A 21689-nucleotide genomic window follows, 5' to 3' on the forward strand; every position below is an offset into this window, starting at 1 on the left:
GCTGGGCAAAGGGGATGGAAGACTTCCAGTCTAGCCTTGCCCAACTTTGCACACCCCCCAAGGGGGCTCTCAGGGAGGGGCTGTGACCTAGGCAAAGCTTAGGGAGGTTGCTCCCTGGTCCGGCAAAGCCTATGGGCAGCCGTGAGCTTGCCAGGGCACAGGACAACCCTCCCCCGGACCTTTCTGAAGGTAGGGCCAGCTTCGGGTTTGACGGGGCTGGGGTGAGGGGAGGGGAAGAATCATTTACGAATCAGTTGCCAAGGAGACCATGTGCCCATTGTATCACACGGGGCAAGCCCCTTTCCCTCTCTGGACTCCCATTTCTTATCTGCACGATCTGGGGCGGGGGGAGGGTTCGAACATGTGACTGCCAAGGTTCTTTCCTGTTTCAGCTGCAGAAGACGAGGGCGCCGAGGTGGGAGTAGGGGAAGGAGGGGAGCTGGGGCCGTGGCGTGAGCGGGCTGGCTTCGCTGGAATCCCCAGTCTTTCCCCTTCCTAGGGCTTTGCCTCTGAAGTCACAAGAGCTGTGTCCCCAGCCCACATAAACACACGCACACTCATTTACTTTTTTTAGTCGAGGGACTTGAAAGATGACACATGCAAGAGCTGCAAGGCATCTCCAGCTAGTCCAACCCTCCCTTTTTGCAGATGAGAAAACTGAGGCCCGGGTTTGGGATTTCCAGAGCCCGGGATTTCCCGGTCCTCCCACCCCTTTTCCCCGCCACTCCTGAACGTCTTGCTCGCCACAGTCCGGGGGCCGCAGGAGAGAGCCGGCTGGGACTCCCGGGGGACCCCGCCGTCGGGGCAGCCCCCACGCGCGCGCGGCGCCGCCCCGCCTCACCGCGCGGGGCCCCGCCGGCCGAGGCCGCCGCTGCGCACTCGCCGGGGAGCTAGCGACCGAGGGCGGAGGCGGGGAGGGAGCGACAGAGGCTGGGAGGGGTGTTGGCGAGAGCTCGCGCGCTGTGTATGGTCTATCGGAGGCAGCTGACCTTTGAGGAGGAAATCGCTGCTCTCTGCTCCTTCCTGTAGTAACAGCCGCCGCCGCAGCCGCCAGGAGCCCGGGCCGGGAGCGAGAGCCGCGGGCGCAGAGCCGGCCCCGCCGCCGGACGGCTCGGTGCCACCAGGTGGGTGGCCGGGCGGCGCGTCCCCGGGCGGCGCGCGCGGAGCGGGGACACTCGACCCCAGTCCCCGCCCCGCGCCCCGGGACCCAAAGCCCGACGGCCGGGCGGGGTGCAGGGAACGGTCCCCGCGACCGAGAGGGAGTTCGGGCGCAGCGCGGACGAGGGACGAGGGACACGGATGGAAGGACGGCGGCGCGGATGCGCGCCGTCCTCGCCCGCGGTGGGCAGGGGGCGCTGTCGGGCCGGACGGTGGGAGACCGCGGGGCGCCGCTGCCGAGGACAGCCTCCGCCTCGCCAGCCCTCGCTCAACAACACTAGCCACGTGCCCGCGGAGCCCCGGCCGTCCGCGGGACAGCGTCGGTGGCGTAACCTGGGGCTGGAGTATCCCCCCTTCCCAGAAATTGGTGCTCAGGGCTCCAGGCTGGGTAGGGGGATTCTTGCAACCCTCCTCAGAGGGCTGTGGGCCTCCGCAGTCCAGTTTCTCTTTCAGTTTTTAGCTGTCCCCCCGCTGGGGAAGCCCCGGTGGGGCGAGGGGAGAGGAAGAGGAGGAGGGCACCTGACTTTCGAGAGAGCCCCTCCCCAAGCCTCAGCGGGTTCCTTGTTGGAGGGCAGGGCGCGCCTTCCCCTCCTCACCATCTTTCTTCCCGCACAGGAAAGCGTGTCTGTGGGAGGGGAGGGGCCTGGCCTGACCGCGGTCCAGGCATGGGTGGGCACGGCAGGGCCAGGGGCAGGCCCAGCCCTCGCCTCTGCTGGGGAGGCGCCTCCTCAGCCCTCTGCTCGCCCTAGGTGAACGGACATGGCGGGCTGGATCCAGGCCCAGCAGCTGCAGGGAGATGCACTGCGCCAGATGCAGGGGCTGTACGGGCAGCACTTCCCCATCGAGGTCCGGCACTACTTGGCGCAGTGGATCGAGAGCCAGCCGTGGTAGGTGCCCCTGTCTGCCCCTGCGGGTCCCTGCCAGCCGGGGCCCCTCGGCCCTCAGGTCTCTTCTTGTGTGGTTTGGTGTGGTTTGGGCCCTGGGTGTTCGTTTCTGTGAGGAAGGGGCCGTGTTCTTGGGAAAGGGGAACAGGGAAAGGGAGAGGGGATGTTTCTCGACTCTGTTGCCTGTGGAGTTGCCAGGAATGAGTCTTGTGGGCTCTGGAGTGCCCGTAGGGAGGAGCCTTGGGATTTCCACGTCCCTCTCCTCGCCTGACGTTCTGGCCGAGGAGGTACCACAGCAGGCTTCTCTCCCCTTGCCCTGCCCCCAAGGGATGCCATTGATCCGGAAAATCCCCAGGACCAAGCCCAGGCCACCCAGCTCCTGGAGGGCCTGGTGCAGGAGCTGCAGAAGAAGGCCGAGCACCAAGTGGGGGAAGACGGGTTCTTACTGAAGATCAAGCTGGGGCACTACGCCACGCAGCTCCAGGTGGGTGTGGGGGCCGGCGGTGGCCGCCTTCTCCCTCCAGCACCAGCACCCGGGGTTTTTCCTGGCCTGGCCACTGACTCACCGCCTGACCCCGAGCTGATCGGCACCTCTTCGGTGCTTCGATTTCCCCCACCCCCTCTTTCTGCATCAGACCTGTGGGAGTCCTCTAGCACGTGACACAGCAGGGGGGTCGGGTGGGTTTGCTCCCAAGACCGGGGGACAGGCTGAAAAAAGGCACTGTGGACTGGGCGAGCAGAAGGGATGGGGGGTAGACTGAGTCAGGGAAGCCTGAGAGAGTCTAGAGTTGAGGGGGTGAGGTGCCCAGACGCCCTTCTTGGGGGCTCTGGGACGGGCGGGAGAGCTCCTGGAGTGGGGCAGGAGAGGGGCGGGGTGCACCTGGGGGGCAGGGGCGGGCCAGAAGAGCCTTGATTGGGGGTTTAGCTGTCAGATGCAGCTTCTTCTTCCCAGGGGGGTGGAGGGGAGGAGTAGAGGGGAGAGAGGAAGTTTTTGTGGAAGCAAGAAAGCGGTGTGGGTGGTGACCCCAGTCAAGCATTTACTAGAACTCATTAGTATTCCTTCAAGAACCGTTCTTCAGTATGAGCAGCAGATGCCAGGAAAACGAAAGGCCTCTCCCCAGAGAGGGAGGAAGCAGGAGAAACCCGGGGTGCAGAGGGGAGCAGGACGGGAACCCAGAGCTGGAGCATGCTGGGAAGCACCTCGACCTTGGCACGAGGTGCTCAGAGTGTTGAGTCATCTGCTCCCTCACTGGTGTGTCTGTGGATACGCACTTAACCTCTCTGCGCATCAGTTTTGTCACCTTTGAAATGGGGACAGTCATTTCTGCCGTGTGACAGGGTTTCTGTGCCATAGGAGACGGTCGAGTGGAAGTGCTTTGTACACGGGGAGCCTCTAACAATGCAAACCAAGCGAAGATCTGGTGGGGGCGGGGGCCAAGTCCAGGAGACACAGAGGTGTCTGGCGAGAGTTCCCGAGGCTTCCCGGGGAAGCTGGGGGCGAGGGGCTGGGGGGAGGAAGGTTGGGCGCAGCCCTGCGACAGGCAGGGTGGGCGCGGAGGACGGCCCCCGTAGCTGCTCTCGGACCCTTTCAGAACACGTATGACCGCTGCCCCATGGACCTGGTGCGCTGCATCCGGCACATTCTGTACAACGAGCAGAGGCTGGTCCGAGAAGCCAACAACGTGAGTGTCCCGCGGCGCTGGGCAGCGGGGTCGGGAAGCCCCTCCCGGGCAGGCACGGCCGCCACTTCTCAATACTGAGTGGGAGGGCAGCCCAGAAGTCAGGGACACGCGCAGGTGTGAGGGCGGTTTCATGTGCAGGTACAGAGGGACCCCCTGGCTCCAGGCCCTGCCACTTCCTAGCCGTGGAACCCGAGCAAGTGCCCGGACTTCTGTGAGCCTGTGTGTCTTCAGTGATCAGTAGGGACAGGAATAGCACCTCCTTGCAGGGTTAGTGTGACGGTTAAATGAGATACTGCATGGGCCAGGGATAGACCAACAGACCAATGAAACAGAAGAGGAAGCCCTCACTCAACACCCCACACGCACACTCACACACACGCACACACACACACACACTCACACACACCTGGAAGCTCTGCCCAAGTCGGCGGTGGCCGTACAGATCACCAGGGAAAGGCTCTGTCACTCAGCAGTGGGGCCGGGCCAGCAAGAAAGCCTGTCTGGTGCGGGGTCCGGGTGGGAAAAGCGAACGCAGGCACGCTGAGAGCGTGAGGCCCAGGGGGCGGGCCAGGGGCCCATCCCCCGAGTTCGGAGTCCTAGAGGCGTGACCGTCTGCCTGGACGGGGGTGCAGACCTCGCAGGGTCTGAGTAAAACACGGCGGACTTCGTGAAAGGACGTCGGGCAGGTGAGGCCACGGACTGGTGCCTGGGGCCCGGGCCCTGCTTTCTGTGCCCGTGTTGTTGCGGGCGCTGGTGTCAGGAACCGGTTCAGTCAGCATCTCCAGACGTCCTGCCGTGTGTGTGTGTGTGTGTGTGTGTGTGTGTGGCCGGGTCTGGGCTGCGACCGGAGAAGCACACGGAGACCTGGTCCCTGCCGAAGGGAATTCAGGTGGCGGCAGGTTCCCCAGCGGTGGGCCGGCTGAGTGCTGGGGCACGAGTGGGAAAGCACCCAGGGCAGCCGGGGCAGGCGGTCAGCGGGGCGGGGGTGGGGAGGAGCGGGAGTTACTTGTGAGGGCAGGAAGGCGGGAGCCACCTTAGCACACTTGGAGACCTGCAGGTAGCCAGAGCAGCTGGGGAGCGGGGAGCCGGGCGGGGAGCCCTGGCGGGGGAGGCCAGAGAGGAAGCAGGAGCCGGGCCACAGAGGGTCCCGCAGGAGCCCCCTGCTGTCCCCTGACTCGCTGCTGCGACCACACAGCTGTCTGCAAGTGTGCGAATGGCTCTGGCTCCAGCCGACAGAGCCGACAGAGCCGTGTGTGTGGTGCAGGCGTCGTCCCGGTCCGAGGGTGGGGGTGGGAACCACGCCTTCCCCAGCCTCTGATGCCCTCGGCCTTGGGGACTCTGGGTGCACAGGACAGACGCGGTCCCAGCTCCGGGAAGGCCCCCCATCCCGGTGCCCGGAGCAGACGAGGAGTGAGCACAGGAGCTAGACGCCCTCGCAGGAGGGTGGCGCTGTGTTCCCTCGGCGCTCAGAGAGGCCGCCCTGAAGGGTGCCCGTGGGAGTCCCGAGTGAGGCAGGGGTGGGGCCAGAGTGTTCCAGAGAGACGGACCCCCCACGGCGAAGGCCCTGAGGCAGGCACGTGCTGTGTGTTGAAGGAGTGGACAGTGACCGGCCCGCTGGGCGGCGGCGGCTCTCGGCCAGGGCAAGGGGGCTGCGGAGAGGGGTGTGGAATTTGTCCCGAGACAGGTCATTGGAAAGGCCCTGGAGACTCGGTTGGGAAAAGCTCAGACCAGGTCACTTAAATGTCTGGATCCCCGAAGCCCTCGCCGATGCCTCCCCGGTCCCTTGTGACTTCACTTTGGGGTGTTCAGGACACCCCCGTGAGAGGTGACCCTGTTCCCCCCTCCCTCAGATCAGTCACGGTGGGCCTGGACAGAGGACGGAGATGGTGTGAGCTCACCTCGCCTCCATCCCCGCTCTGTCCCAGCGCCCAGCACAGCCCCGGGGGCTGGATCGCTGGAAGAATGTGGGCGGTGGGTCATCATCATCATCATCATCGTTAGCAGGAAAACGCAGGAGCTCTCGGGGTGTGCTGAGCTGCAGTCTCTCCGAGAGAACTTAGAGGGACCGTGTTGGGGCCGCCCTGGCGGAGGCCGGCCCTGCAGCAGGAGCTCCTGCTGTGCTGTGTGAAGACCCCGGGGTCTGCCAGCGCCCGCGCCTCTGCCCCTCTTGGCCCCTCCGCCCAGTGGGACAGAGGACTGTCCCTGGACTCGGAGTCTGGGGTCTGCCGTGTTGGCGTCCCCCAGGCCCGAGTGAGGTTCTCTCCCACCTCACTGCCCAGCTCACTGCTGCCCGCACTTCTGACCTGTCTCCAGGGCGCCTCTCCCGCCCGGGACCCTGGTGGACGCCATGTCCCAGAAACACCTGCAGATCAACCAGACGTTCGAGGAGCTGAGACTGGTCACGCAGGACACGGAGAACGAGCTGAAGAAGCTGCAGCAGGCCCAGGAGTTTTTCATCATCCAGTACCAGGAGAGCCTGCGGATCCAGGGTGCGGCCGCTGCTGGGGGGCGCTGGGTGTCGGGGGGCGGGAGGGAGGGCCACTGTGGGAGCTCCTGCAGGGTTGGGACTGGGCCATGTCTGTTTCGGGGAACCTTCCCCAAAGCCTGGGAGGAGTACTGGCCGCCGGGGATGGCCCCCTGCTGTGGCTACGCCCCTGTGCATGCGTGATTCAGTGGAACCCTTACAACAGTTCCAGGGTGTAGACAGAGGTGTTATCCCCACTTTGCAGACGGTCACACTGAGGTTCACAGAGAACAAGACACGTGGCCTGTGTTGCTTGAAAGTTGCAGAGATGTGTCATCAAATCCCTGTGCTTTGTTAGCTAATATTCTCTCCCTAGTTGTGGGAGGTCAAGTGAATATCTCAGTGAATGAGTGAGTGAGTGAGCGAGTGAGGGACTCAGTGAGTGTGGGCAGAGTGTTCCCCAACGAGAGGGAGAGGTCAGCTGGGCGTCCTGAGGCGGAGCCAGGCGGGGGAGGTGGAGCTCGGGATGCGCCCTCTGTGGCCTCCCTTCCAGGGGACGGAGCCGGCAGGAGGGTGACAGTGGGAAGTTCTCCCGACCCCCAGCCTGCAGTTTGCCCGTGACTGCCGTGACGAGGGTGTGGGGACAGAAAAACCGGCTGCGGGAAGTGAGCCCGGGCACAGGCTGAGGAGTTTGAATCGGGGGCCCGTCTCCCTCCCCCCAGACCCACCTGGGCTGCACACACCCGCCCCCCCAGGCCCAGGGAGAGCAGGGCCGCCCAGCTGCCTTTCCCTTCGCTCCTCCTTTCTTGCCTCTTTGGGTGGAACCTTAGGTCACTGATTTCAGACCTTTCTTCTTCTTCTCCGATAGAAACATTCAGAACCGTAAGTTTCCCACGAAGCCAAGTTTCAGGTGCATCTCGTGGTTCTGTGTGTGCTGTGTAGTCACTGTCATTCAGTGTGAGCTGCTTCCTACTTTCTCTCCTGGTGCTTCCACCCATGCGTTTAGAAGGACATTGTTAATGTCCAAACTTAGTTTTCTCTAGATGTCCTATCATTATGATTTTATTTTCATTTCGTGATTGAATTCCACTGAGTCCGAGAGCATGCTCGGTATGGTCTCGATTCTTTTAAATTGACTGGGGCTTGTTCTGCGGCCCAGCCTGTGTTCAGTCTCGGTGACTGTCTCTGGCGGACTGGAAAAGGATGTGTTTTCCACAGTGTTTCTTCCAAAAGCAGCAGTAATAAATCCAATGATGTTAACAAATACAACAATAATACTTATTTTTAAATCTATATTTAAGTGTAGGGCTGATATATTACTTGTATGTTCTAGTCTAGATATTTATAGAATGTTATATATTACACACGTGTAATATAGTCAATATATATAGTCATATATAATATACTATATATGATATAAAACATATTATAAATATTTATATATATTTACTATGTTAACATAATACCAAAAAATCTAAAAACAAAAGACTAACAACACCTGTATTTTCCAAAACAGCCTGTACTGAGCACGGTGGCATTGCTGTACGTTTTTACAGGTCTCTGCAACGTCAGGGGGAATAGGATGTGGCCAGACCTTCCTATCAATTGTAGTATCGCCTGCCTTCCAGCCTCTAGAGAATTCCAGTGCATAATTATGAGAGATTAACAGAGGAAAAGGCAAAGTCCTAGGACTTCGAACACAGTTTGGCTGTGTGGGCCTCCCGTAGGGTCTCAGGCCCCCCCCCCCCCGGCATCCCGGGCCCACACGTGGGGACCCACCGGTGTCTGTCTGTCCGTGCGTGTTTAGTTACGCTCAGCCCGATGGCTCCGTCAGATGCTGACAGAGAGGCGCCCAGATCTCCTGTCACTCTGTGGGTCCCTGTGCTTCTCCGGTTGTTTCAGTGAATGTGTCCTTCATGTGTTCTGGAGCTTTGTGAGCAGGTTCATGTGCATGTATGATCGTGAGTAATTATGCAATCTCTTTCTCGACCTCTGGCCCTCACGGCTGCCCTGCGAGGCGTTCCTAGGGCTTCTCTGGCCTTCTGGTTCCCCGTCGCTCGGCACGTCCGTGTCCACGCTTTTCTCGTTCACAGCGGGGACAGCAGGTGGCCGTCTCGCTCTGTGTGTCTCCCGGCCGTCGTCCTTCTGATGAAGGTGTCCAGTCCCTGAACACTGAGTGTCCTATTTAACACTCTGGGTCTGGGTCTGGGTCTCTGCTCAGTAGCTACTCTGATTTGTCCCAGATCAGTTTTGTTTCTCTCTCCCTGCTTTTTAAATTGATTATTTAATGTTTTGGGGTTCTCCTCTCCTTTGCCTCTTTGAGCCTCCCCCTCACGGGCCGGTCAGTGTGTCCTGTGCCCCGAGGCCAGCGCGTGGCCCGGACGCCGCAGGCGGGGCGTGGACGGTGGCCCAGAGAGGGTGTCTCCCGTCCCAGCTCAGGGAACCGGAGACGCCGGCTCCCGTCCTCCCCAGGCCGTGGGCTGGCAGACGGCCCCATGGTCCCGTTCCTGGGTTTTGGCCTCCTCCCCGTGGGTTTGAGCTGGACTCTGGCTGGGTCCGCGCCCACCGTGCCGGGCAGTTCAGTCTGAGCTGCCCCTTCCCATCAGTAACGCAGACCATCGACCTGTTGGTGCAACTGGGGGCTCGGCTCCCTGCGGTGGGGTGGACTGTCACCCCCATGTGCCCTGGTGTCCATCCCAGGAAGCTCTGCCACCTGCCAGGGGACCCCTAACTGGGCCGCTTGCACAGGGAGGCTGGGCACAGGTGCCGGGGGCGCCGCCACCTCCCTGTGGGGGCAGGCTCCCTGGGGTGGCCGTCAGACCACTCTGCTGGGCTCTGGGCCGGACACCGCTCCTCCCGCTCAGGCCCCGCACTGGGATGGAGCCGCATTTCCGAATTCTCGTGCAGTTCCGGCCTTCCCAGCGTCTGGAGTTCTTCGGCCTGTCCCGGCTGGTGCGGCCACGGGGCCGGGCCTCGGGCAGTGAGGCATGGCCCTCCAACGCCTGCCCGGAACTGGCCCAGGACATGCTGATGCTCAGGTCTTCTTGACTCAGCCCGAGTCAGAACACCGGGTGTCCCAGAGGCTATTGGCAGGGGGAAGTCGTTATCCCCCCCACAACCGGGCTTGTAGGAGAGCGGTTCTCTCTGTGGCGGGAGGGGCGGGCCTGCAGGCTGCAGGGTGGGGGCAGGTGGCTGTCACTGTGGAAATGTCCGATTCCTTGAGCTGGGATGTGGATTCACAGGTGTTCTTTCTGTCATTCTTTCTACCTTCCTGATGTCTTAAGCATTTCATCACTTATTTTTAGAAAGAGTTTATTTATTTATTTTTAGAGGAAGGGGAAAGGAGGGAGAAAGAGAGGGGGAGAAACTTCGGTGTGAGAGAGAAACATCGGCCAGTGGCCTCCAGTGCGCCCCCCGCCGGGTCCCGGGCCTGCCACCCAAGCCAGTGCTGTGACAGGGAATCGCACTGGTGACCCCGACCTGCTGAACCACACCAGTCGGGGCTCGTAACTTACTTTTTAAACAAGGGTGGTTAGGCCCCCCCGAAACCCCCGTCCCTGCCATGGGTGCGCTCCCTGACGCTGGTGGGAAGAGAGCCGCCTCCCTGTCCTGAGGGAGTCGTGCTGCTTCTGCGTGGGCCCCGGGTTCCCTTTCTCTCCCTGCCTCTCTGTGTCTCTGTCAGACCCTCTATCTCTCCCCTTTCTTCTTTGTCTTCTCTGTCCTCTTCCTGCCGGGCAGCTGAACCCGCGGGGACCAACCCGGACCAACTCGCTGGGCCCCTTCAGCACAGGCAGCCCTGCCTTCCGCCCTGGGGGCGGGTCCTGTGCCCCCGGCGGTGGTCCTGGGCCGTGGGACAGGCCTTCCCTTCCCTGCCGAAGCTTTGCGGGTGGGGTTGGGTCCGAGAGCTGCTTGTGTCCGTCCCCCTGTCCCCTGTCCCCCTGTCCCCCTGTCCTGGAGCCCAGTGAGCAACGAGGACTGACTCTCACCCGGAGCTTCCACGGCTGGGCAGCCTCCCGGGCGTTTTCTGTGTCACCACTTTGTGATCCCCATGGCAACCCACTGTGGCCGGAAACAGGGTTCTCCCGTTCTGCACTCGGGGAGCCCGAGGCCCCGGGGAGAGAAGTGATTTGCCCGAGTCCACGGAGGCAGGAAACGGCCGGGGCAGACCTGGGACTGGGCAGTGTGGCACCGAGCTGGACCCCAGGGTGGCGTGAGGAAGGCCGGCAGCCAGCTGTGTGGGTCAGGGTGCTGGGGTCCTCCTCAGCTGGACCCACGAGCTTCTGTCTCCCCAGCTCAGGAGGGGCGCCCAGAGTCGGGGGCCCAGGGAGTGGGGCCGGCTCACCGTGGGCGCCCGGGGCTACCGGCGCCCTGAGGTGCCACTGGTCACACAGGTCAGCGTGAGGGTCTTGGGCGCTGGGAGCTGGGAGATCATGGCCGCGGCTGTCCCGTCCCCTCCTGCAGCTCAGTTTGCCCAGCTGGCCCAGCTGAACCCCCAGGAGCGTCTGAGCCGGGAGACGGCCCTGCAGCAGAAGCAGGTGTCCCTGGAGGCCTGGCTGCAGCGGGAGGCCCAGACGCTGCAGCAGTACCGCGGGGTGAGTGGGGCCTGGGTCCCCGTCCTGCGGGCTCGGGCCCACGTCCCGAGTGTCTGTCGGGGCACCTGAGAGAGGGGTGGAGCCGGCAAGACAGCAGGGCCTGGGGGAGCAGGAGGCCTGTGGGGGCCTGGGAGGAGGAGCGGGCCGGGGAGAGGGGCGGCCCTGCCCCCCGCTGAGGCCCTGCAGGGCTGTGGTCTGGGAGCCCAGAGGGCCTGCTGTCCCTGTCTCAGGAGCTGGCCGAGAAGCACCAGAAGACCCTGCAGCTGCTGCGGAAGCAGCAGACCATCATCCTGGACGACGAGCTGATCCAGTGGAAGCGGCGGCAGCAGCTGGCCGGGAACGGAGGGCCCCCTGAGGGCAGCCTGGACGTGCTGCAGTCCTGGTACCTGGTGTGGGGGCCGGGCAGGGCGCCCAGGCGGGCAGGGCGGGCAGGGGCCCCAGAACGGAGCTCCCTGCTGCGTATTCTGCTCCCGTGTGTCCACGGGCGGGTGGCACGCTCCGTCCTGAGGCAGGTCTTACTTCCCCCCGTGGGTTTGGCTCCTGGCACAGACGTGGTGCCCCCAGGCCTGCCCCTCCCTGGGCCGGGACTCACTGACTTGGGGAGTAGAGCAGGGCCGGGGTGCACAGGGAGGCTGGGGCTGGTCGTGTCCCTGTCAGAGTCGCCTCTCTCGTGTGTCTCTCTGTTCCTGAGAGGCAGGGCGGCTTTGCTCTGCTCGGTGCACTGGGGGGCGGCCGGGTCTTGGGGGGCTGGCCCCGGGCTGGGAGCCTCTCCACCCGTGTCCTGGGGCACGGGGTGAAGCCATGGTCTTTCCCTTTGGCCTCGGGCTCGTGGGCAGGTGTGAGAAGTTGGCTGAGATCATCTGGCAGAACCGGCAGCAGATCCGCAGAGCTGAGCACCTCTGCCAGCAGCTGCCCATCCCCGGCCCCGTGGAGGAGATGTTGGCTGAGGTCAACGCCACCATCACAGACATCATCTCGGCCCTGGTGACCAGGTGACTGCTGCCCCTCGGCCACGCTCGGCCCCCAGTGTAGCCGGCAGGGCGGCGCGGGGGGTGGGGTGGGAAGCTGGGGGTGCTTTCTCCGTGGCAGGCTGTTGCTTGAATCCTTGTCTCCCCGGTGGCCGTGACTGCTCGGTGTTGACCTTTCCCTTGTGAGCGCCACAGGGGCTGCCCTGGTTTCCTGCAGCCCCTTCCCGCTGCCAAGTTCATTGCACTGCCGCCCCTCCCCTCCCGCCCTCCCCCGACTCTCAGTGGCCTCCCTGGGAACAGGGTCTCTGTCTGCCCCGCGCTCCTCCTCCACCCGCTGAGCCCTGTGTATGGCCCCTCCCCGCTGCCGCTGGGAGGGGCCGGAGCCCCGCCCCTGAGACCGCGCCTCCCGTGTCCCTGCAGCACCTTCATCATCGAGAAGCAGCCCCCGCAGGTCCTGAAGACCCAGACCAAGTTCGCGGCCACGGTGCGGCTGCTGGTGGGCGGGAAGCTGAACGTGCACATGAACCCGCCCCAGGTGAAGGCCACCATCATCAGCGAGCAGCAGGCCAAGTCGCTGCTCAAGAACGAGAACACCCGCAAGTACGCACGTCCTGCCTCACCCGAGCCCCTCTCCGAGTTTAAGTGCAGTCTGGGGGCCTGACCTGTCCTACACTCGGAGTGTCCCAGTGACGGGACAGCGTGGCCTCCTTCCCTGCCGTCTTCGGCCCTGGTCTTGCGAACGTGGTCTCGTGTCCGCCCGGTGCCTTCTGTCTGTCCCGTTGTGCCAGGTCAGGACAGGTTAGCAAGGACTGCACTGCTTGGGGAGCCGTACGTAGGGCGTGCTGACTCCTGGGACGTGGTGCAATCCAAACAGGACCTTGTCCTCACCAGTCACTTGACCAGCAGAGCAGGCAGCAGACAGGAGACGCCATCGCCGGTGTGGGACGAGGGAGACATGTAGGGCACTGTGGAAGTGGGTCACGCTGTGGGCGGGTCAGGGTGGCAGTTTCAGGCTGCAGGACGGATGGGAGCAGCCGGCGAGCGCAGGTGGAGAGAGAACATGTCTCGTCCTGAAGGTGCCTGTGTGGATAGAGGACCCAGGGCCGCGGTCCTGGGGTCAGGGAGGGCCGCCCATAGAGGTCGCAGTGGATGAGTGAAGGGGGGAGGGCATGTGGGAAGGGGGAGGCTGGGTCACGTGTGCTGAAGGCCGGCCGTGCGATCCGAGGGTGGGAGGAGAAAGGGCGTGGAGAGGTCCTCACTGTCGTAGAGCTCACGTTTTGGCCGGGGAGGGAAACAGTCCTCTATAATTTTGAAAAGACGGCAGTGTCGCCCTGGCTGGTGTGACTCAGTGGATTGAGTGCTGGCCCGCGAACCGATAGGTCTCTGGTTCAATTCCCAGTGAGGGCGCATGCCTGGGTCCCCAGGTCCCCAGCTGGGGGTGTGCAAGAGGCAGCCGATTATTTCTCTCACACGCTGATGTTTCTCTCCCTCCCTCACCCTTCCTAAATAAATAACTGTTCTTTAAAGAAAGAAATAACTATTCTTTTAAAAAAATAACTAAAGAAATAACTAATTCTTTAAAAAAAAAAAAAGAAAATAAGACAGTGTCCAAAAGCGATCAACTGTAGGCAGGGAATAAGACAGGTATCACAACATCTGGAGAGATCTCTCCTCACCGCAGGGGCAGCTGGAGGCCTGTCCGAGAAGGTAGTTGAGTTGAGACAACACTGGAAAGGGCGAGAGTGTTTGTGGCAACAGAAAGAGCGATCGCAGGAGTCCTGAGGTCGGCAGGAAGCCCGCATGTCCAGCAAACAGCCCAGGCAGTGTGGCTCAGTGGTCCCGAGGCAGGGAAGAGGAACGCAGTGAGGCCGGGGAGGCGGGCAGAGCGGGGTCACGGGGGTCCTTGTAGGCTGTGGCCATCATTTTCCTTTAACCGCGCTAGAAGCTGCGAAGCCACCCCACCCCCCGCCCCGGAGACCCTCAGATCAATCTTGATGCCCAAGGCATCGGTGACCCCAGTGATGGAGACCCAGGCCCCGCCCCCAAAGACCTCCCGTGGGTATTCTCAGGCTGATGAGAAAATAAGGGCGGAGACACACCGAGGAATGATCTCGGGGGATGGGGCCGAGGCCGCGGGCCCCGGTCAGCGGCCAGGCCCACGCTGCCGGCCTGGGGCCCGTGTGGAGATGGGGTCCCTTCTCTGCCCCGCAGCGAGTGCAGCGGCGAGATCCTGAACAACTGCTGCGTGATGGAGTACCACCAGGCCACCGGCACGCTCAGCGCCCACTTCCGGAACATGGTGAGGGCAGGGACCGCCTCCCGGGGGAGGTCTGTCCGGATCCCAGCCCTTGTGACCAGCCCCTGTCTCCCTGTCCCCCTCTGGCCCTCCCTGACAGTCCCTAAAGCGGATCAAGCGTGCTGACCGGCGGGGTGCGGAGTCCGTGACGGAGGAGAAGTTCACGGTCCTGTTTGAGTCTCAGTTCAGCGTAGGCAGCAACGAGCTCGTGTTCCAGGTGAAGGTGAGCCCCCCACCCCCCCACCGCTCCTGCCCCCCGCAGGTCACCCGGCCCAGCGGCGGGCCCTGCCCGAGGCCAGCTGCCCGGTTTGGGAAGGCCGGAGAGGCCCCAAGTCCTCCCCTCCACGGTCTCAGACACGCTGCCCCGTGATGCCATGGGCAAACCTACTTTCACTCTGCCGGTGCCTGTTGGTGAGGTTATATTATAATCGGGCACCTGCCCACAGAACTTCGGCAACAGGCCAAGAAGAAAGATGTGTTTTTTGTGTTTGTTTTTGCTTTGGTTTTGTTGGGAGGGGCCTGTGGTTGGGAGTGTGGGTGAGCGCCGGGGGTTGGGCGTCTTGCCTACACCGACGGCAAGATGGTGGTCGTGCGCTCGCATGCGCCCTCCACTGTCCTCCTCTCGACTCCTCCAGACCCTGTCCCTTCCCGTGGTCGTCATTGTCCACGGCAGCCAGGACCACAATGCCACCGCCACCGTGCTGTGGGACAACGCCTTCGCCGAGCCGGTGAGCCCCCGTGGGACCCGCATCTCTACACCCCGGGGTTCCCCAGGGTCGTTGTCCCAGGTCTGGGAGCTTGGTCGTTGGGACCTGGCCCCCGATCGTCCTTCAGCCTGTGGTTCGGGCCCCTGATCTCCGTCCTGGTGGCCCTGCCCTGGGTCTCTGTGCTGCCCTCTCCCTCCCCTCTGCACCTGCCGCCCCCACTTCTTTTCTCTCCCTTGTGTTTGTTTTCTTTCCTGGATCTTTCTCAGTCCTCCCTGTCCGTCTCCAGGTGTTCGCATAGCTGTGTGTCTGTGGGAGCGTGCAGCTGTTTCCTAGTCCCCCAGTCTCCCAATTTCCCCCTTTCCTCCTGTCCCTCTCAGGGCAGGGTGCCGTTTGCCGTGCCTGACAAGGTGCTGTGGCCGCAGCTGTGCGAGGCGCTCAACATGAAGTTCAAGGCCGAAGTGCAGAGCAACCGAGGCCTCACCAAGGAGAACCTCGTGTTCCTGGCGCAGAAGCTGTTCAACAGCAGCGGCAGCCACCTGGAGGACTACAGCGGCATGTCCGTGTCCTGGTCCCAGTTCAACCGGGTGAGGGGCCCGCGGCCGCTGCCCGCCTGGGGCCGCCTGTGCCCTGCCCCCACCCCGCCCCCACCTCACAGGCACGGATCTGCCCGAAGTCAGCCGCTCTTACAAGCAGGAGAGACGGAGGGGGCTGGTGCCCCAAGGAACGCAGGCAGCTGTAACAGTGAAAGCAGGAGGGAACTCAGGGCCGAGAGTCTGATCCTTGGGTTCTAGCCCTGGCCCTGCTTGCTAGTTTGCCAGGCCCCGTCCCTTCTCCGTGCCTCGGTTTACCCACCTGTGAAATGAAGGGGGTGGGCAGGAATGACTATTGGGGGTCTTGTCCGGCTCCCACAATTCTTTACACCCCCTCCCCCTACTCCATGAAGGGTCGCCTTGGACCTCTGTGTCTACGAGGCCAGGGGCAAGGTGACCCCCCAGTTCCCCAGGACGGGGGCTGGGGACCGTGTCAGTGTATGGACGGCCAGAGTGTGGGACAAGTAGGATGAGGAATCGGGAGAGGGTCTGGGCGAGGACGAGAGGATGCCGGCCAGTTCCTGGGCCACCTGTGGGGACAGGGGCCCCGGCCCTGACGTGGGGTTTCTGGGGTTCTCAGGAGAACTTGCCGGGCTGGAACTACACCTTCTGGCAGTGGTTCGACGGGGTCATGGAGGTGCTGAAGAAGCACCACAAGCCCCATTGGAATGACGGGTAAGGAGTGGGGGGTTGGGGGCCGGGGGCTGTGGGCTCAGGGGGCAGCGGCAGTGACGCCCTGTGCTCCGGCACCCAGGGCGATCTTGGGCTTCGTGAATAAGCAGCAGGCCCACGACCTGCTCATCAACAAGCCCGACGGGACCTTCCTGCTGCGGTTCAGCGACTCGGAGATCGGCGGCATCACCATCGCCTGGAAGTTCGACTCCCGTGAGTGCCCTCTGTCGTCCACGCTGCAGGCCCCGTTTCCCTGCCCCATTCTCCGTCGGGCCTGCGTCCGTAGCGGGTGCCCCGTGGGAAAGACAGGACCTGAGCTCAGCGTCTGGGAGGAGACACAGTCCCGTTCCATCACTGTCCGTTCTGCAGAACCTAAAATCACCGGCCCCTAGACTCCCCAGACTCCCTGGGCGGGTCCCTCAGCAGCTTGGTGCTCTCCCTCCTCCGCCCTGACCCAGCCTTGGCGGCAGCTCCCCGCCTGGTTTGCTGGGTGGAACATTCCCATGGCAGGTTCTAGTGCCAGGCAGCACGAGGGGCGGGGATGCCGTGAAAGCCGGGGTGTCTCCGCAAGCCCGCCCGAACCCCCCACAACCCCGGTCCTCCTCCTGACGGCGGCAGGCTGCGGGAACGTGCTTGTCCCTTTTCCCAGCTGACCGCAACCTGTGGAACCTGAAGCCGTTCACCACGCGGGATTTCTCCATCCGCTCCCTGGCCGACCGGTTGGGGGACCTGAGCTATCTCATCTACGTGTTCCCCGACCGGCCCAAGGACGAGGTCTTCTCCAAGTACTACACTCCCGTGATCGGTGGGTCCCGCGCCGGCGCTCGCGACCCCCTCAGCCTGAGGACCCGCGCTCGGGCTGGGCGGCGGGGGCTCCCTAGGAGGAGCCCAGCGGCCAGTCCCGCTTGGGCTTCGGTCGTGGGGTTGGTGCAAAGCACATGAGGAGAAGAGGTCAGGGCTCACAAGTGAGGAGAAGGAAAAGCGAAACCTCTGAGTCTACTTTCTTCTCTGCAAAAAAAAAAAAAAAAAAAAAAGCTGAGTAGACTCTCACTTCTGCGCCCTCGGAAGACGAGGCTGCAGTGCTGGGGGTTAGAAGCCCGGGTTACCCTGACCCACAGGTAGCCCACGACGCTCCCCTGCGTCCACGCCGTCTCTGCTCCCCGCCCTTCGCCCTGTCCCCTGCCCCCAGGCCGCGAGTAGGGAGCACAGTGGACAGGTTTTTCTTCTCCAGCCTGTCCCCTACCCATGGGTTGGGTTTGCTGCTTGGTCGTGATTCTGTATCCTTGGCAGGCGTGGGGGTGGGGAGGAACCCAGCCAGGGGCCGGAAAAGGAAGCCAGAGGACGGGTGAGAATCTGGGCAGCCCTCTGGCTGGTCCAGCCAGCGGGTGTTCGTTCAGGGTCCGCGGGAAATCTCATCCTCGCCGTGGCCCTCAGCGACGTGGGTAGGAGGAAGACTCCGTGGGGTGGGCTTCCACGCCCCGGCAAGCTCCCGGACGCTTTGGTTCTCATCACAGGTCCCCCCTCGGCAGGTAAAGCAATGGACGGATACGTGAAGCCACAGATCAAGCAAGTGGTCCCTGAGTAAGTGTCCGGGGTCCGGCCCGGTCTCCTGCCGCCTCTCTCCTCCGCTGGCTGTCCTCACCCCTCACCACCACCCCCCCCCAGTCAAGGGCCCAGCGCTCCCTTCCCCCTAAAACCTGGCTCCGCCCTGGGGAGGGACTGGGCTTGGTCGCCATGAGGCCAGTCCCCAGGGCCCCACTCCTGCAGCTGGAACCCCTGTGGGGGCTTGGTCCTCCCGCACCCGAGAAAGACACACAGGTGCCCCCGGGGCCCCTCCCCAGACCAGCTGCCACCCCAAGGCTGCTGAGGCTCTGCTCTGCCTCCTCCCGCAGGTTTGTGACGTCCGCAGACTCTGCTGGGGGCAGCGCCACCTACATGGACCAGGCCCCCTCCCCCGCCGTGTGTCCCCAGGCGCATTACAACATGTACAACCCACAGAAGTAGGTCGTGTTCTTACGGGGCTTGCTGGGGTTGGGGGGCGGGGGGGGACTGGGCAGTCGGCCTGAGGCTGGACCCCAGGGTGGCTGGCGGGCCAGGGAACACAGAGCTCCTCTGGGTCTGAGACCCCGCCCCAGCGCAGGCCGTGCTCTGCCGTGTGCCCAGGAGCAGAGAGGGTGAGGTCAAGCAGCAAAGAGCACAGAGCTTTTTGAAACTGCCCATAGCGGGGTCCTTGCTGAGGTGCTGACCAGCTGTGGGGCCTTGGGAAAATTATGGAGCCTCTCTGGTGCTCGGTTTTCTCATCTGTACAATGGGAGCAAGAATACCTGCCTCATGGGATTGGGGTGGGGACCAAGAAGCAGAGTGCGGGTGAAGCACTCGGCACAGGTGAGGCTGCGATACGGGCAGGTCTTAGGGGTCAGGTGGAACAGGGTGTTAATTGCTCCTCTGTGGGGTTTCTAGGGTTGAGAATTAATTCTCCTGTGGACTGTGGGTGGCCTGGGGTGGATGTTTGGGTGCCTGAGAGGCTCAAGCTACAGGGGACCACCACAGGCTTGGGGGTCACAAAGGCAGGAATTTCAATCCTGCCTCCACCCGCCAGCCAGGTGGCCCCAAGCAAGATTCTGGACACGGTCAGGCCTCATTTCCTCCTCTGCAAAGCGGGGTAAATGCCTGCCGTGCAGGTGGCTGGCAGGACTGGAGTTGGGTGGTTGCAAGGCCCAGGTCACGGAAGGTGTGCAGGGACAGGTGCTAGGATTTGATGGAACAGGCCGCAGGTGGGCAGAGCTGGCCCATCGGCACGTGTCCCAGGTGAGGACGGGGCGAGGAACGTGGACTCCCCGTGGTCGCTCAGCGAGGCAGGGAGACTCGAGACTAACGAACGTGCCTCTCCGAGAGCCAGGGACTGACCCACTCAGCTCGGGGTGCAGCGGTCTCGCCGGCGCGGGTCTCGTCCCCATGAGACTCCAGTCTGCGTGGGGCGCGGGCCCGAGGCCGCCTCCGGGAGCTCATGGTGGTGAGGCGGGCCAGCTCCCTCTGACGCCCTCCTCTGTCTACCAGCCCCGACCCGGTCCTTGACCAGGATGGAGAATTCGACCTGGACGAGACCATGGACGTGGCCCGGCACGTGGAGGAGCTGCTCCGCCGCCCGATGGACAGTCTGGACCCCCGCCTGTCCCCGCCGGACGGGCTCTTCACCTCCGCCCGAGGCTCGCTCTCCTGAGCGTGCGGGTCCCACACCGCTCTTTGGAAGCAAGACTCCTGTGAGGGGTTCGTTTTCGTGTTGATTTTAGCGTCGCTCTGCATATTGGTGCCTTTGCAGACAGCACGCGTGTGCGTGCACACGTGTGTGCGTCTGCGTGAGAGGTGTGCCCGCCTTGCCTTGCCTTCGAGGTCCCGGGTGTGTGGCTGCAGCCGCCACTGCCACAGCCACCTTTTTCTCGGATCACGTTATTCCAAGAGCCCCCTGGGCCTGTCTCCTGCAGAAGCAGCGGAGCTGCTTCTGCCGTGTGGGGTACTCAGGGCAGGGCCCCCCACCATGCCCCCAGCCCTGCCAGGGCCCTCCTCTATTCAACAGCTATGTGAACAAAATTATTCAAGAAGGGGGACAGAGACAGGTCACGCCTGTAAGCTTTACTCCTAACTTAGAAGCTTTGCCTCCCAAGCGTGCGTGTGCGTGTTCTCACGCACACGTGTTGGTCTGTTGCTTCTCCCCTCAGGAGGGAGGTGGGGGTTCAGTTCTGAGTAGTACTTTATGCTTTATCTAATGACTCTGGACTCCAGGCTTTTTGTGGACGGAGAGCTTATCTAGGTCATGGCCATGTCCCTAACGCAGCAGAAATGGGTCATTTGAGACGGGCCTGTCAAAGCTGCCCTGGGCATGTCATTTCACGGCCTTCCGGCGCCCCCCCAACCCCCACCTGCAGCGTAATGTTGTTGCCCACGTTCCCGCTACGCCCCGGTCCCGCCTAATATTCCCTCCCTTCCACGGGGCCCCAGCCTTCTTTCCCCGCCTCTCTGGCTTACACGAGAGGGGAAGAGAGAGGTCCTGGGCGTCGTCGTGGGTGGAGGGCACCCAGGACTGGCAGGGCAGACCCCCTCCGATTCAGGAAACACCCTGCAGCGAGAGACGGCAGCAACGCCTGGAGCGGCGGGGGGGGCAGGGGCGAGAGCGACCTCGGCCTCCCTCGGCGGGGCGGTGGGACCTGGCGGAGGCGGCCTCAGCACGGTTGCATAACTGGCTGTGGTCAGAGAGGGCCGGGCTCCAGCCGCGCTGGCTCCGCCCCGAGACGACCTGGCCCGCGGCCAGGGGCAGCTGACGGGCGGGCGGGCGGGCGGGAGCCCTGGGCGTAAACCGCTGGAGGCAGGTGGGGATGAGAAGGGGGTCTTTTGTACTTTGTACATAGGCCATACATTTGTGAAAAGTGTTTTTGAATAAAATATTTTTTTTTCATAAAATGTTGTTTTGAAGCTCCTGGTTGGGGAGCCCGGGTGGCGCTTTGACCCTTCTGCCCTGAAGCGGCGGCGCTGCGCTGTCACGTGTAGCCGGAGCGGCCGCGCGCGGCTCCTTTTCTGGGTTTTAAGGCCGCCGACCCCGTCCCCACCCCCACCCCCAACACTGTCGGCGCGTCTCAGGAGACCAAAGGGCTAGGACCCCAGGTCTTGGGAAAGGTTGGGGCGGGAACTACTAGGGGAAGGGGACACGAGGAGTGGGAAGAACTGTGGCCACCATGAACAATCTCGAAGTGGCCGAGGGCCAGGGCCGAGGCGACTCGCACCCCCATCCCCCGCCACCCCTGCTCCGGGGGCCAGTCACCGCAGAGCCGCACAACAGTCTCTCTTCCCCGAGACCAGCAGGTGGCACCCTGCCGCTGCCACTGTGTTCCGAAACGGTCACTGGAGAGCTGGAGGATGGGGTCCCCATTCGGACCCCTCTGGCACCAAGCCCCAGGGGCTGTCACTGGGCCCCCGTAGGGGGAGGGGAGAGCATTTCGGAGCTCAAAGGGAGGGAAGAGGGGCTGGCAGTTCGCCCCGGGAGGCGCAGGGGCCCAGAGCGGGGCGCTGGGGGTGGGCGGGGAGGGAAGCAGCCGCCAGCCCCGCCTGAGCATAACTAATCTCGCTTCGATCTCGGGCGGGGGGGAGGCGGTTCCTATCTCACACCGCTGCTCAGATCAGCCCCGTGGGACCCGGCTCCAGGGGAGGGGGCGGGCGAGCCGAGGGGGCGCCGGTGTCTGTGAATTATCGCCGCTGACTGCGGGCCAGAGCAGCCGCCAGTTCGGTGTTTGGTTTGTCCCCACCGAGTGACTGAAGAGTGAGTGATAATGGAGCCGCTGTGCAAGGGCAGGCCTTTGGGGGTGGCCTGGGGTAGCTTATCGGGCCCCAGACGGGAGGCCCAGCTGCAGAGGCCCCGGGAGGGAGCAGGGAGGGAGGAAGAAGGAGAGAGAAGGGGGTCTCCGCTTTGACACCTTTGAGCGAAGGAGTGTGAGCCCCGGCTCCTCCAGTGAGCGGGCCCTCACCTGGGCGCTGGTGACTGACATAAGTGGGGGAGGGCTGCCCCACTCAGGAATGAGGGGCTGGGGCGACCAGCCCCGGGGAGGCGGGGGCCACCGCCTCCTGCCTGGACTCAGGCTTGACCTGTGTCTGAGGGACCTCCACCAGCCAGACGGAGCTGCCACGCTG

General features: G+C 63.3%; 1 protein-coding gene across 1 annotated transcript; it reads left to right on the forward strand.

Annotated features, from left to right (window-relative positions):
• The first annotated feature begins 961 nt into the window (after positions 1–961).
• LOC123817091 (signal transducer and activator of transcription 5A-like) lies at positions 962–20157 on the forward strand. Its single transcript, XM_045836556.1, is given in 20 exon segments — positions 962–1124; positions 1908–2045; positions 2370–2526; positions 3635–3724; positions 6038–6052; positions 6054–6213; positions 10650–10780; positions 11011–11162; positions 11617–11772; positions 12169–12348; positions 13960–14047; positions 14145–14267; positions 14680–14772; positions 15129–15335; positions 15922–16016; positions 16096–16226; positions 16663–16818; positions 17543–17594; positions 17906–18013; positions 19071–20157. Coding segments are annotated over 19 exon segments (2385 nt in total). The 5' UTR covers positions 962–1124; positions 1908–1917; the 3' UTR covers positions 19234–20157.
• Positions 20158–21689: the final 1532 nt, after the last annotated feature.

This window comes from Phyllostomus hastatus, unplaced genomic scaffold (assembly GCF_019186645.2).
Source record: "Phyllostomus hastatus isolate PE091 unplaced genomic scaffold, TTU_PhHast_1.1 phas_contig_210, whole genome shotgun sequence".
NCBI classification, from domain to species: Eukaryota; Metazoa; Chordata; class Mammalia; order Chiroptera; family Phyllostomidae; genus Phyllostomus; species Phyllostomus hastatus.